The sequence below is a fragment of the Anarrhichthys ocellatus genome, unplaced genomic scaffold, assembly GCF_004355925.1.
Source record: "Anarrhichthys ocellatus isolate YVR2014 unplaced genomic scaffold, GSC_Weel_1.0 scaffold92, whole genome shotgun sequence".
Classification (NCBI taxonomy): Eukaryota; Metazoa; Chordata; class Actinopteri; order Perciformes; family Anarhichadidae; genus Anarrhichthys; species Anarrhichthys ocellatus.
This window is the reverse complement of record NW_022280122.1, coordinates 990,433-1,006,598: the sequence shown is the minus strand read 5'-3', so window position 1 is coordinate 1,006,598 and position 16,166 is coordinate 990,433. Positions and strand designations below refer to the sequence as shown.

Below are 16,166 nucleotides of genomic sequence, written 5' to 3'. Positions count from 1 at the left end.
TCTCTCTCTCTCTCTCTCTCTCTCTCTCTCTCTCTCTCTCTCTCTCTTATATACAGCAAATTTACCTTAAAATGAACACTTACAAATCAAAGTAATTTATTTTTGGGTCAATAAATTTGGCCAACACACGTCTCACACTCATTTCCTCTCGGTTCCGTTGTTGTCTGTTGTCACATTCGTAGTCCCTGTTGCACTGGAGAACAATTACCATTTGCTAATCGCCCCAATAACAGCTTGCTTCCACCGAATGTCATTAGTAGTAGAATTATAAAATGCACAACAGCTGCTAGTATGGACAACAAGATCAGCAACGCCTGTAATCAGTTATCCATGTTGAATTAACAACTAGTAGTCGATTGATAGTCAAGGCTGTTGTTGTTTGTGATCCTCCGGAAAAGGGCCACATGATAGGGGAGTGACGAATCAGGTAAGGACACGTTGTGACTGCTAAGAACCAATCAAGTACTGAACGTGGGTGTCTACGTCATCATTTCCAAACTTATGTGTTGAGGACCGTCCACACTACGAAGTAACCCCAGCGTTTGAAAGCTTATCCGTTTTTGGTGCTCTAAAACAGTGTTTTTCAACCTTTTCTGAGCCGCGGTACATTTTTTACATTAAAAAGATCCCGCGGCACACCAACAACCAAAAAAGTTACAAAATGACACATTGTAGCATAATACAGCATATATGCTGACAATTTAATGCCAAGTCTCTCAATTTGTTGATCCTTACTCAGTGTGAAACCTGGGCCTGTTTCGATGAACACAAAGCTGATATCCTGGCAGAAGCTGAAGAAAAGCACACACATGAAGCTCTTCCTCAACAGCTCTCAGTCTCTCTCTGTTTTTAGTTTTGTTGTCCAGGACCCAGTTCAGAGTCTGCATTTTTCCTTTTCAAATATTTCTCCATTGCTGTTTGTCTTGTCACCGCAACCTCTCCCACGCATCATTTAATTCTACTGTCTTAAATTAACAAGGTCATTATTGAGCTACTGGCAAGGAAGAGTATTTAATTACTTAGCCAGTCACTGTATTGCAGGCTCAGATGCTCAACAATGGCAATTTGCAGCAACTAGTTCTTTTGACCATTTAAGTGAAATTGGACATTTTCCCATGGCACACCTGACGATACAGTGGTTGAAAATCACTGCTCTAAAATTCCGGCCTAGTGTGGACGGTCAGTGTAAACGTAGTAGTGTGGACATGGCCTTAGGCATCGGTGTGTGAAGCCTAGAAAGGCACAACAAAAGTCCATTTAACATGACAATTAAGGAAGGCCAAGAGATGAAGTTGAAAGCTTCAGATAACAAGTTTACCTATATTGTGACTCTCAAGTACTAACCATCTGCTGTATCTTAGTATGTGTCGTGTTTGCAGGGATTACAAATACACTTTTCTTTAGACGGTTTACAGAGTTAAAATTCCATTTATCTCCCTTGAAAGTAAACATTTGTAAGTACCCAATGACACATGTCACTGTTCTTACTCCGTCTTTCTTTGCTTTTTTTTTGTCTGTAGCTCAAGCTCTGGCTGCTGTCAGTTTTGATGGAGCAGCTTTCTAAGGAATCACTGACTTAACTGAACAATGAAGATGGCCAGGGACAAAAGATTTATTCTTTTCAGCACCTAAACTGAACTTCAACAAAAGCACTGAAAGCTGTCAAAGGAAGTTCCAAGGAGGCAGGAGCAAAAAGGAAACTATAAAGACTTGTTAGCTCATCCCCCAAAACTCCAGTAATCACGACGGTCTCCTGCTGTGTGTGATGCATGGCACAAAGGAAGGCTCTCTTACAAGCTTCAAGATGGGAATATTTCCATATAATTTTGCTCAGGACATCTTCTACAAAGCTGAACTATGTTTATGATGATGAGTTATTTTAGACATTGAGAGGCCACGCCGAAGAGGAACAAGATCCTCTGTACAAAGCTGAGGACTCTCCTGAGCTCACTGTGATGACTTTTTCACCACCACCTGCACCCCTTACACTACCCCCTTCCTATAAACCTTGTCTGCTATCAATATCACTCATATGAAACCGATAGCATTACATACAAACATAATGTCACCTGGATTACGCTTTGCATCAATGCATCACCCATCTTTCACACCAAACACACTGGAGCACAGAGTTTGTTGTGAGGCCGAGTCGAAGATGAAATGCATTACACAAACCATGATCTATTTTACAAAGCTGAGTATGGCGACACCTCTTCCACACTTACAATTCAGAGTATGGCATTCATGAAACACAATACTCATTTTCTAACCTGGTATCCTCACCCTCTCTGCTGTCATGCTGGAGGTTTTTTTTACTTTTACTATGTTGGAATGGATGTAGTCCAGTCGGCATGCTTGACGGCACATATAGTGTGCATGGTCTCACATTTTGGACAGCAGTCTGCAGATCGTGGCAGACATGCACAGTTGAGGAAATGTATGTCAAAAGGACCTTACGCAGAAAGTATATTTCAGGCGTTACTCTTTTCTACATTGGAAGAGGCATTTCAAAGCCTTTGGCTGCTGTCAATGCTGCAGTGCCATTGGTCACTCAAAAGTACATCGATTTGAACTTTTACCACAAAACCTGGAGGAAAATCAAGGCACAGCTAGGACTCGCCCGTCTGCTCTTCATTGGAAATAATGAGCCTGCTCTGTGTGGTAATGACAGAACTCTCTGTGGAGATGAGATCCTACACTTAGGTCAGTTGCATTATGGACATTTGATCTGCATGGTGGAGTATTTTAGTAACTAAGACAGACACATTTTCTGTGGCTGGACTCGCTGTCTGTATGGTTCTGTTCAGTCTGAAGCTGTGAGGCAGGAAGTGACAAGCTTCCCTCCATTGTTGTGGTTCAAGCATACCACCAGCAGTGGAATTTTGAACTAAGGTATACCAAGTGTATATCAACTTTTACAATAGCTGATTCAAAGAAACAGCAGGCAGTGAAAGAATCCTCTGCCCGATGTAACGAAGCATCTATATGAGGCAACAACATAGACTAAAGACGGGACAGAAATTGCTCAAAGATGAAGTGAATATGAGTCAAGAAACCTTGTCAATTCAGTATTCCTTCATTGCTCATGGCAACTACACTATGGTTAAAGTAAGGTTAGGTTTCGACAAATACTTTTTCTTTAGACAGCGATGGCGGTCCTCAGGTAGTTAAACAAGGACAACGCTAGCTCAGACTACAAGTAGGAAACAGGATGAGTCTTGTGTTGAAGGCACCCTGACCTCCACACCATCACTGTACACTGCTCTAAATGAACCTGACATTTGTCAACTAAAAAACGTCTCTCGTCTACAGCAGATGCATAGGAGTGTAATTCGTCCTGCATCTTGAAGGGGCATGTTCACCTCATCATTACCTCACATACAGTGTGCAGCTCACCCAATGATTGTCTGCACATATATATATATATATATATATATATATATAGGTAAAGGATGTTGGATAGATATCGTTCAGTGTATGTGGAAAGTGACCTTAGCAGAGCTACTATGCAGTTGTCTGTGTGAAGAGGAGTAAGCTAATGATGCAGTCATTTGTAAGTCCTGTAACATATCCCAACATTTCATCTAGTCATGCAGTGCCATAAGTCTGAGATGTCAGTTTTTTATATGTTGTGAAGAATGGACCTAATCACGAGATGACTTCCAAAGGAGTTTAAATCTGGAGGGAAAAGCAATGATTGAAGTTTAGAAATGTCTACACATAGTGGCTTAAGACTTAAAAATGGCCAACCATAATTAATGAAATAAATGTATTATTATTATTAAAGTAAATAATGCATTGGTTTCATTAATTTTGAATACACAAAAATGCATAAAATAAACAAATGCAAAAAACACAACTCATTATTTGTTATGTATTCATTCTTATTTTAATGCTAACACTATTCATTGCATTCATTTCTTTTATGTATGGTACATTTTATTCATGTTGTATTTTTGGTCATCAAATTCTGCATTGATTAATCATATTACACACACACACACACACACCTCCTTTTTGTGATGTGTATGCTATCTACATTTTTGCCCATACACAGTGTTGGAGTGACCTGCCTTTGTATTGTATGTCCATAGTCAGTCAGACAATACGGCACAGAATTTACGCTGAAAAGCAGTTAACGGATTTTCGAGAATACTTCTATTTTTTCTTGTTTTAAATATCTTTTTAGAAAGAGTCTACATTCAAGAGAGGCAGTTCAGATTTTTTTAGATACATAATGACAAGTTGACACGTTAAAATTTTACACTCAATTACATTTTTTATTTTTCACAAAAAAACCTGTTTTTATTTGCTCTTGAGGATTGTTTGATGATATTTTTGAAATAATTGGAAACTGATGTGTTCAGAAATTACAGCCAAACAGTGGTGTCCAATATTTGATAGTAGATGTAACATTTGTGGAAGATAAAAATAAAGAATATATACATTATATAAATTGGTCAATGTATATAATATTTTTAAACTCAGTTACAGTATATCCTGCTATTACATGTAACCATGGGACGAAATAAACAAACAGCTTGAACTATGCAAATAATGAAAAATGGACATATAGAAATGCTTGCTTTCAGAAAACCTTGCAATAAAGTGAATGTATACACATAATGTGTTTCTTTAGATGCTTCTGAATTCATCACAGTATTTTGTATGATAGAACATGCCTGGAATAATGATCTATTCACTGCTCTAATTATATGTTGATGATGACGTTCACTGCCAAAAAGACTACTGACATAACTGTCTAACCCTGATGATATTCTACAGTCTTTGATATATCAAACTGTATGTCTGAATGAATAAAGTGCAAAAATAAACAGACTGGATTCTTTCACATCAAGGCTTAGATAAGTCAGTTATGTATTGAAGACACAAAGAAAGAAATACAGAAATAAAACCAAGAAGTATAAAACATATCATGAAATACAGCATTGACTGCATGCTCTTGTTTCATGACCACTCTGACTTATTTGTAGTGATGTTCCTAGATCTCAGCAATCAATTTGGAGTCATTATTACCAATAATGGTTCCAAAAAAAAGACCAAAGTTGTTAAAAACACCTCCAGATTTTTATGGTTGATCGGATAAAATTGTGTTATGGTATTTTAAATGATTTTAGGTGGACACAGGTACAGTTCCTATGCACCTGATATGGAGGTTTGGACTGCTTGTCTAACTTTCTAAATTTGTGAGGGGTTGACTGGATAAGAACAGCTGCACTGTTACTATGATCTACCGAAGTTTCAGTGAGTTGTGTTGTGTCATACTCCTGTCTTGATTCCTCTTGTCTCTTGTCTTTGGCAGACGGAACAGATGGGTGACGTAGGAAGTGTATTGGATTAGAGGTAAACTATTTTACTTTTAAATTGTTCAAACAAAGTCCGTCTGCCTTAAAAAGATGCTGATTAAGACACTGGTAGACTGGGTATGAACATTAACATTTGCAAAGTATGGATAGCATGGACTAAACTATGCAAACCAGATTGTCTGAGATATCCAGGAGCCAAACAACAGATAAGGGGTAAAACTATTAAAAGTCTTAGAGTGGCTGATGACATCACTCAATAGTAGAATCCCCAGCGATCATTGGGGGCTCAGTGTGCGCCTGCTCTGGTTAATGTTCACCTCACACACTGACAACGTCAACGCACAAAGGTCACCGTAAGAAAAGGAAAGGAGCCATTTGTTCCAGACAGTCACAGAGAAGAAACTAAGCCAGTGAGTAGAGGAAGACATAAGGGATTACCATGATGGCCATCACAGAGTTCCAGAGTAAGTGTTTCTACAGTTGCCTTCTTCTAAAGTGTTGGGGTGACGCTGTAATCCTCTGAGTGAGTCATAGCCCAGAGGTGTACGTGTGGCAGCATTGCATCTCAAGGTAAAATACTTTAGGATAATAAGAGAGTATAACTTTTAAAGAGTGGATAACAGGTAAATTCACTTCCAGTTTAATCATTTCAGACCCTTGTCTATCAGCCTCACAGAATCACTACGAGGAACTGTGTGCAATGAATAAGTAGTACTGGTATGTTTAAAGCTTCTGCAATGGTCTAAAGATGGTCCTGCTTTTTGCCAAATGCATCAAAAAATCATAGCAAAAAGTGTGACTGAGGAGTTTTGTGTGGGAAGCTAAAAGTTAGTGTAACGCACTTCAGTGCTGACTGGTACGTGTCCACAAGATCCCTCATTTCCACGTTTCCCCTTCATTGTCTATGTAAGCAGCTGTGCAATGCAGTCTGCACAGTGTTGAGTTTCAAGCGGTGGATCACAATATTGAGGTAGAAGACTGGAAGGCATGTCATATTTATGGTGTATTCATATATATTCTATTGTGTGTTCATATTTATTTACTGTCTCTTCTGAATATATCTGGTCTATAGTGTATTCACATTTATTATACTGTCTATGTGACTAATATCTGATCAATAGTATGTTCATATTTATTCTGCATATATCTGATCTACAGTGTATTCATATTTGTTTACCATCTATTCTGCATATATCTGATCTATTATGTATTCATATTTATTTTACTGTTTATGTGACTAATATCTGATATACAGACACACTGTATATATCTTAGTATATGCATAAATGTATATATATATATATATATATATATATATACACCCCTTACTGTTCCTCACCATCTCTAAGGTTCAGCCCAGGAAACTCATTTTGGCTGCTATTATCCGCCATCTCATTCATTGGATCAATTAGCTGGTGACCATAGGTGAGGGAATGTAGATTGACTGGTCATTTACAAGCTTCCCTGTGAGATCCTGACCATATATATCACAAACCAAATAGGTGACCAGGGAAAACACGAAAACAACGGGGCAATGCCCCCCACAGGACTCCTCAGAGAACATCATCATCACTGCTGAACACAGTCTGAGAAACGCCATCCTTTCCCTTCCCTAGATAGGACTGGTAATATTCTTATTATGTTATATTATATAAATATGCTTTTTAGAATTATCCAAAGCCTGATATATATTATTCCTATGTGCCAAAAACTATGAAAAACACATCAGTGAGTTAAACTGAACACAAACAGTTTATTTTGACACAATCCCATGTACACTGTCCTGCTGCCTCAAATACACTATAACTAGAGCACCAGATGTGGATTAATCCACTGCTGAAAATGGAATTTCATCATTTCAGGGACTAGGTCACTTGGTCTTTGATGTTGAGGGCACAAAAGCCAAATGCCAGAGAAGCAAGGCCATCAAATATGCACTCATGTGCACTAACAGGGACTTAAAGCACACACTGATGGCCGACTATGTGAACAAAGAGAAGCTCTGCTAACAACATATACAGAAGGAGAGAGACTTCAGGTATACACTACTCCTCTATATCTGATATTACAATATAATTAGTGCTGGGCAAGTTAACGCGTTAATTTCGCGTTAACGCATTCATTCATTAACGCCGACAATTATTTTTTCTTTTTTTTCTTTTTTTTTAATTGAAAGACAAGAGACAATACATATACATAACAACAAGAGGATGACAAGAACTGTTGCTCTCCCTGGAGACTACTGGACATCGCTGCGGTAAAGTCAGCAGACATTCAGATCTCCGTGGTCAACTCAGCAGACACTTACATTTTAGTGCACCTATATGCTGAAATTCACGGTAAACGCATTAAACGGCACAGATCGGGAGCGAGCGAAGGACTTTGAAAGTTAGCGGAAAGATTAACGTGAGACAACATCCGGTTTCTTCAGATGAACATCCGGTTTTCAGAATAAGATGCCAACAAAGTATGAATTATATTGACATTAAGTATAAAACATGCTACCTGCATCTCGTGAACCAAATGTTATTGCCCTTTTGTTCATATAGCAGTACTTTTAAAATAAAAGTGCGCATTACACTACTTTTGAATTCATTATTGAACTTTGCCATAACAATGCAATTAATCGCGATTAATCGCAAAAAATCCATGCGATTAATCGCGATTAAATATTTGAATCGTTGCCCAGCACTAAATATAATATAATATAATAATGGTTTAAATGTTATATATGACTCTTTTGATACATAATATAACATCAGTGAAATAAATAAAAAAATTGATTGGTATTTACAAATTACCAATATTTGTAAATTGTTTATTGTTGTTATTTACTACTTTGTTTTGCTGTAGCCTCCAGACAAAGTAAATACTGTTTAAAGTCCAGTTATGAGCGACGTGGATCACAGATTTGTGGATGTGTTCTAGTTGTTTAAAATGCATTCATCCTCAGTCTTAATTTGTATCTGTATTCAAACTGTATCTAAGAGCCATTTTTAAAGATGTAAGCCGAAGCAGAGGTTAGGTAAGTCAAAAACTATTCAGAGACGGATTAACATGTTGTTGGTTTTCATCTTTTGATGACATTTGTTGGCAATAAGAAAAATGTCAGCCTTATCCATTACATCACAGTTCTACATTCCTCTACATTGGACTGTGTATGTAACATCTTGTACTGGGCTACAGGTTAGGACACCTCTCTACAGTCCTCCTACATCCTGGAGAGAACAGGATGACTATTTTGTATTAGGTAACATGCTTAAAGCTGAACGGCTAAAAGAAACTTATTGCCCATTCAGGGCTGATTTCATACCCTGTCTATTAACACATCTATCCCCAGATTAATACCTGCAAATCATTGTTAATATTATACAGGCATCTCCATTTAAGTTTTTATATACCCTGTGTATGTTTGTCTTCCAGAGATTGGTGTTGGTCTGATGGGATTCGGTTTATTTTTCCTGCTCTTTGGTGTGATGCTGTACTTTGACTCCGTCCTGCTGGCCTTCGGGAATGTGAGTAACCTTTCGTGTCATATACGTCATAGTCAGTTAATCAGCTATTAATATTAAGTATTGTGCAGTCTTAATCAGTTTTAATCTGCAAAATTACTAAATTACACGGTTATTTTATTGTCATGTACAACAGGGTTGCACAACAGAAAGCAGATTGCAGTCCCATTTTGTTACATAACAAGACACAAAGAACAATATATCGAGGATGGAGGAAGAATTAAGGAGCCTCACAGATAGTTAATTTTCTCTCTATATGAAATCTCACCTTTGTTTCTAATCCGGTCCATGACAGTATTGTCGTCTGCAAAGTTCACAACAGAGCTCTTCTTTGAGCTGAACTCAGCACACAACACTTTGGTTTAGGTGTTGTTATCTTTAAGATGAGTGAGGGCTGAGCATCCTCTGTGGATCTGTTGGCTCTGTATGCAAACTGATGAGGGTCCAGGAATACCGGGATGTTGTTTTTGATGAGCTGGAGAACCAGATTCTCAAAGCACTTCATCAGAATGGGGCCGAGTGCCACAGGACGTCATTTAGACGGCAGACTTTTTAGGTGTAGGGATGATGGTTGCTGTCTTGAAGCCGAACTCTCTCCTGTGACAGTGATATGATGAAAATGTCAGTGATGACATCAGTTAGCTGGTTGGTACATGTTCTTAGTACAGGGCCAGGGATGTTATCAGACCCAGCAGATCCTACACACTGTTTTATAAATGAGAACCCTGGTGTTTATAAAGGAATTAACATGAATTCATGTGTCACTGAGATAAATAGGTGCTACATGCACATTTAAAGAAGTTACTTCCCCAAACAAAAGACACAAAAGAGGAGGGATGAGTAAATCATGCTACAAAGTGCTTCACATAAACTACATGTATACAATAAGACACAGCATTTAACTCGCATATTATCTGGGTTATTTTTCAATCAATTGTCTCTTTTAGTGTGATTTCTTTCAATAGGGCTTGCAAAATATACATAATTAAAGCTGCGAGCAGCGATGAACAGGCCCTAGCATCCTCCCGCATGCCGGGGTTGCCGACGGGACAAGGCGCCTGCGAGTCCGACGTCTTTTTCCTGCGTGGACCACCTGACACTGGGAATTATGCTTTGCAAATAGTCCACCGCTTCCTGTATCCGCTATGTGGCGCTACAGAACACGTTACAGAACACGCTCTATATCAAGTGTAAACCACATCGTGTAAAAGTCATGCGAATCGGATGCTGTTTGTCACAAAAACTACAGTTTAGAGCAGGGGTCTTCAATGTTTTTTAGGCCAAGGACCCCCAAACTGACAGAGAGATGGAGCAGGGACCCCCGACTATACATATTGTATAAAATTGTGTTTTATATTAAACTGGGCCTAGTGCCATGTATACTGTATACCTTGTTATTGTGCATTCAATACTAAGCTATTCAAATAATACACAGGTTCATATATTCATGTTTTTATTTTAAACCTGCAAGGCACAGTGAGTAGGGTGGCCGAGCCACTGCCATTTATAAACATACCTTGTCAACTGATACCAATGCCAATCAACATTGTCTGTTAATTGCATGATAATCATGCATACAAGTTATTCAAATTGATGTTTTCATTTTAAACATAAAATGAGTGATGGCCTATTAGTGCCACTGCCATGCATAAAGATACCTGTTATCTTGCATACAATACTGAACTATTAAAATAATGGACAGATTCATGTTTGGAAAAAAATATATATATATATAAAGAACTAAAAATTAAAAATTGTCTAATCAACCAAACATTTCGCGGAACCCCTGCAGTGCCTCCGCAGCCCATACTTGAAGACCTCTGGTTTAGAGCATAGTACCAGATACTTTTTTAAAGTCTCTCTGGGATACATATGCTTACCAAGTTTCATACATCTACCTCAAACGTAGCGCTGGGGCTGCTCTTTTGAAATATTATAGGGGGCACTATGGAGGCAATTAAAAATGGCCAAGCCAAAATCCCATATAAAATATGTTTTCCCATCACCTATGACAAATCTACAAAGTTCCATGACTTTTTGAGCATCCCAAGCCACAGAAAATTAAGCTTTCTTTTTCATGGCGAATGATGAGTTGCCATGGCAACAGTGTTCAACAAAAAATCACAATATTCATAATGAAGCATCTTCAATGTCATAAGGCTTTCCTTACAAAATTTGTGTGACATTTCCTTTTGCCAGTAGGTGGCGCTATGAGTCATTGAAAAGTTTGGCATTTATTTATATGCCCATACTTGAAGTAGCATCATGCATATGTAATTTTTTGCAGATTGAATAATGTACCTTGGAGTTATAACAACTTTATTGTTCATGCCGAATAAGGCGAAATGGCTGCCACGTCACGGTTCTTCCATGAAAACTCATGAATTTGATAACTTTTCATCACAAAAGGTCTGAAGAGCATCCTGACCAAATTTGAGGTTGATCCCAGTAATTCTGTAGGAGGAGTTTGTTAAAGTACAAAGGCTGAAAACTGCGAAAAGTGACAAAAAGGCAATAATATGGTGGGTTTACTGTACCGCCCCGTAGTGGTTGAATGAAATGAAAATCTCAGGGTATGTTACAGGATGCAATGTGCACATATGCTGGAAATTTGGTGATTTTAGGACAAATGGTTGAGAAGTTGTGTATTGATATATAAGCCATGCCCCTAAGACGTTTATTGGTCTATATCTTGTCAACGCAAAGAGATATCAAAAATATTTTAATAACTTTTGATAATGTAGATCCAATAATGATCCAGAGCAAATTTGATAGCAATCGGACACAGTGTGTAGGAGGAGTTTGAAAAAAAGTGTTTTTCACAAAATTCAAAATGGCAGAAATTCTAAAGAGGCGGACTTTAGGGTCTGAGAGGCTTTTTTGTAGAGCTAGCGGAGCTGGACATGTGTGTTGAATTTCAAGTAAATCGGACATATTGGCCGAAGGGCGTCGCTGGTCCAACTTCTAGGGGGCGCTAGAGAGCCATTTTTTACACAAAATATGCAACCTATATCAGATGGCTATATTCACCAGGCCTGACAAGTCTGCAACATTTTGTGAGTTTTCGAGTATGGCAAGTCTCCCAAATATGCGCCCGATGTATGTGTATTAGAATTTCAATAGGGCCTTCACAGCCCAAGGTTGTCTGTTGCTCGGGCCCTAATAATAAAAACCCTTAGAATTTCAATTGGGCCTTCGCTGGCTCGACGTTGTCGGTTGCTCGGACCCTAATTAAAGCTGCGAGCAGCGATGAACAGGCCCTCGCATCCTCCCGCACGTCGGGGGTGCGGCGGGACTCCGTCCTGCGCAGCCGGACAACGTGACCGCAAGTCCGACATGTTTTTTCCACATGGACCGCCTGACACTGGAAATTATGCTTGGCAAATAGTCCTCCACTTCCTGTATCCGCTGTGTGGCGCTACAGAACACGCGCAAACATGCATGTCGCTCTATATCAAGTGTAAACCACATTGTGTAAAAGTCATGTAAATCGGATGCTGTTTGTCAGAAAACATATGAATGGGCCCAACATTGGTCAAATGTGCATTTGTCAAATGAAGTGGGTATATTCCAAAGTAACAGTGTATTTAATATGAAACACAAAATCATATGACTCAATTTATGAAGCATCCCATGACATAACGTTTTTAGTGAAAATAACTCAACATATGGTTTCACACGAGACTTGAATGCTGTTCTCCTCAAGGAAAGTCCTTTTCAAGTCCTGTCACGCTTTCTATACTGTCTGTTGACCTGAGCATCTAATAATAATCCAGATGAGTTTACATTGGAGTTAGTTTAAAGCCTGATACGTCTCATACAGACGCTAAAAGGTATCCTGTGCATCGGTGTCAAGACACCGAGGGGCACTGACAAAAAATCACACAACCTGGGAGTGAGACTTTGCTATCAAAATCTATAGGTGACCTTATTTGTTCAAGTACGAAAGCCATACAGTATAATACCTTATGCATTAGAACAGTGACACTAAGACTGCTGCCTAAGCAGCAATATATGACATGTTAGGACAGAATGACACGTTAGAACAGAGACCAAGCTGGGACAGAACAAATGATAAGGGTGACCAATAGTTGAAGAGTTGATAGAAGAAGGGGAGTTCCTCAGAGGCAGAAGGTATTTTATCTCAGTGACATATTCTTATAGTTCAGAAACAATGTTCACAGGATAATCATGAATACATCAGCAACACCTGCCGGACAACAAACAAAATACAATGACAGTTTGGTAAAATGTTGCATTCAAGGCCTTTTGATTAGGTAGGAAGAATTAGTTCAAATATAGGAAGACAAATAGCAAAATGAAATAACTACACATAGTTTGAGTATGTGTTTGATATATCCTCAGATTTTATGGTTTGATGGCCCCTTGTAGATTCTATTGCTGACTGGTTTGATGTTCATCATTGGACTCAGGAGGACAGCCCACTTCTTCTTCCAAAGACATAAGTTTCGGGGTTCTTTCTTCTTCCTGGGAGGCGTATCTCTGGTGCTGTGTCGTTGGCCAATCATTGGAATGCTGGTGGAGAGTTATGGTTTTGTGCTGTCATTCAGGTAAGTCTAACAAGGCTTTTGTTATTTTGTCTCATACTGTAGACAGGTGATCATGTTGGCATTTTATGTCCCAGTTTAGGCTTAGTCACATTAGATCACATTAGATCACAATTGATGATGTGTTACATTTCAAAAAATAAAAAATGAAATGCCAGAAATGTCAAAAAGGAGGCTATGTTAGAACGAGAGGTTTTCCCATCACACTATTGTTTCCCTCTGCAGGTCCTTCTTCCCCATGGCCTTGGCCTTTATGCTGTCATCTGTGAACATCCCTTTCCTCACTGCAGTATGTTTTGTTCTTGACTGAGATTAAGAATTGATAGGCTTTTCCTTTCATATTTGATATACCTCAGGGATGTCACTACAGTGATTTGACAGATTGTTGCTTTTCATTTTTTTTCCTGTTAGTTTTTCCCCAGCAGCTCCTCCATGGTCTGAGCAGAAGAACATGTTGCAGCAGGGAGAGAATGCTGGATGCCCTTTAACTGGCTGTTAATCTGATACTGGGTGGTCAGAGGACAACTGATGAGCAACTAAATAATTGAACTCTTGTCATTTATTTTGCAGATGACTAGTGAGAAAAAATAATTTTTTAACAATGTATTGTGTTTTGTACCATATACGGTTACAGTTATTAATTAACAGTCAAACGATATGCTGCTTAAAAGCTACATTTATTTTAAAAAAGGGGCGTTTATCCATCTTATTTTACAATAATTTACTGTTTTGCTTAACGATGTTAATATTTTTTTGAAAAATAAATGTTCTTATATTGTCTTTTGTACAGTATATCATTCCACATAGCAAAAAATAAAGAATATAATTTAATTGTACAAAGCCGTATTGTTCAAAGCCGTACAAAGGCAGGTCGTTCCAAAGTCGAGGGGCTCTGATGGCAAAAGCAAGGTCACCTTTAGTTTGAGCCTTGACTTTGAAACAGTTGGAAGGCCGGCGGGCCCCACCTGAGGATCTAAGGCTACAAGCTGGCTCTGCTATATATTTTAGGGCCAGACCCATACGTGCTTTAAAAGTGATCAGTAAAATCTTAAAATCAATTCTAAAACCAACAGGGAGTCAATGGAGAGAAGCCAGGATTGGGGTGATGTAATGTCGTCTGTTTAAACCAGTGAGAAGTGTAGCTGCTGCATTCTGAAGTAGTTGGAGGTGAGAGAGTGACTTCTGGATGATGCCAGAGCGAAGGGAGTTACAGTAGTCAAGTCTTGAAAACTTTTGTGATTTGTGGTTTGAAACTAAAATTTGAATCAAATACTACTTCTTTCTGGCAGTAGACTTTATGTTAACAGACGGGCCTAGGGCACCGACATGGGACTGACGGTTTGGGGGACTAAATAATATGATTTCAGATTTTTAGTTATTGAGTTGAAGAAAATACACATAAGGTTTGTGAAGTGACAACCCATGGTACCTTTATTTGTGGAACACATTTTTTAAAAGTGCTCTACACTGGTACAGCATTAAAATCTGTGCGCAATGTATGTATACCAAATAGACAATAAAAATGATTGAATTAAAAAGGATTGAAAAAAAATGTATGATGAATAAAAGAAAAGGTGTTCCTCTTCAGATATAAAGCCCTCTCAAACAAAGAGCTGTAAGACGCTCTTACAGCTTTAGTAAATTATGGCCCTTTAGTAAGATCGAGTGGCAATTATGGGAAACTACAAGATCAAGACTTCCTCCACAATCCATTACTTTCAATTCTGTGTTGAGATTTTTCTTGCAAAGTTCGAGTTTTTCAAGCAAGCTGATGTTGCATATGTTGCATAAATGAAAAAATTAGCTTCCTGCTGCTATTGTTAGCTAGTAAAATGGCTTAGCTGTCTAATAATAACAATAATAATACATTTTATTTATATAGTGCTTTAAAAGGCACTCAAAGACACTTTACATGATAAAAACAGAAACAATAAAAGCATTTATAATAAGAACAAAATCTATGACATCATAACAGTAAGAAAGAAAAATAAACACAAAAAGAAAGAAAGAAAACATAGATGACTGACTTTAGAGGTTAAAAGCAGATTTGAATAGGTGAGTTTTAAGTGCAGTTTTGAAAGTGGCGATTGACGGAGAATGTCTGAGGTGTTGGGGCAGGGAGTTCCAGAGAGAGGGGCAGCAACAGAGAAGGCCCTGTCCCCCCAGGTCCGATGCTTGGACAGAGTAGGGGGGGTAAGGAGGTTGGCGTCGGCAGATCTGAGGTTGCGGTTGTGAGTGTGACGGTGCAGGAGGTCTGAAAGGTATGAAGGGGCTGTGGAGGGCTTTGTAAGTGATGAGAAGAATCTTGAACTGAATTCTTTGCTGTATGGGGAGCCAGTGGAGGTTTTGAAGGACTGGGGTGATGTTGTCTGTGGTGCGGGAGTGGGAGAGCAGACGGGCAGCAGAGTTCTGGATGTATTGTAGTTTGTTGATGATTTTGGTGGGTGAGCCGTACAGGATGCTGTTGCAGTAGTCCAGCTGACAGGTGATGAAGGCGTGGATGAGTGTTTCAGCGGCTGCGGAGGAGAGGGAGGGACGGAGACGGCGATGTTTTTGAGATGAAAGAAGGCGGTTTTTGTGATGTGATTGACGTGTCGTTCATAGGAGAGAGTTTGATCGAAAATGATCCCAAGGTTACGGACATGTGTGGAGACAGGAACAGTGTTGCCATTGATGCAGAAGGAGAAGTTGTGGTGGGAATTGTTTAATGATTTGGGGCCAATGATGAGGACTTCAGATTTGTCGGTGTTGAGTTTGAG

General features: G+C 38.9%; 2 protein-coding genes across 3 annotated transcripts in view; both read left to right on the top strand.

The window, feature by feature from the left end:
• The window catches only part of LOC116398890 (pleckstrin homology domain-containing family A member 6-like), a 10,153-nt gene extending 5,318 nt beyond the window's left edge, over window positions 1-4,835 (top strand). For both annotated transcript variants that reach the window (XM_031875636.1, XM_031875635.1), the window contains one exon: window positions 1,521-4,835. In XM_031875636.1, coding sequence (XP_031731496.1) covers window positions 1,521-1,564 — 44 coding nt within the window. In that variant the 3' untranslated portion in view covers window positions 1,565-4,835. The remainder of the gene's footprint in view (window positions 1-1,520) is intronic.
• A 543-nt stretch (window positions 4,836-5,378) lies between these two features.
• Window positions 5,379-14,171, top strand: golt1a (golgi transport 1A). Its single transcript, XM_031875633.1, has 5 exons — window positions 5,379-5,791; window positions 8,751-8,842; window positions 13,232-13,410; window positions 13,633-13,696; window positions 13,819-14,171. Exons 1-5 carry the CDS (start codon window positions 5,767-5,769, stop codon window positions 13,846-13,848), a joined length of 390 nt encoding a protein of 129 aa, XP_031731493.1. The 5' UTR covers window positions 5,379-5,766; the 3' UTR covers window positions 13,849-14,171.
• Window positions 14,172-16,166: the final 1,995 nt, after the last annotated feature.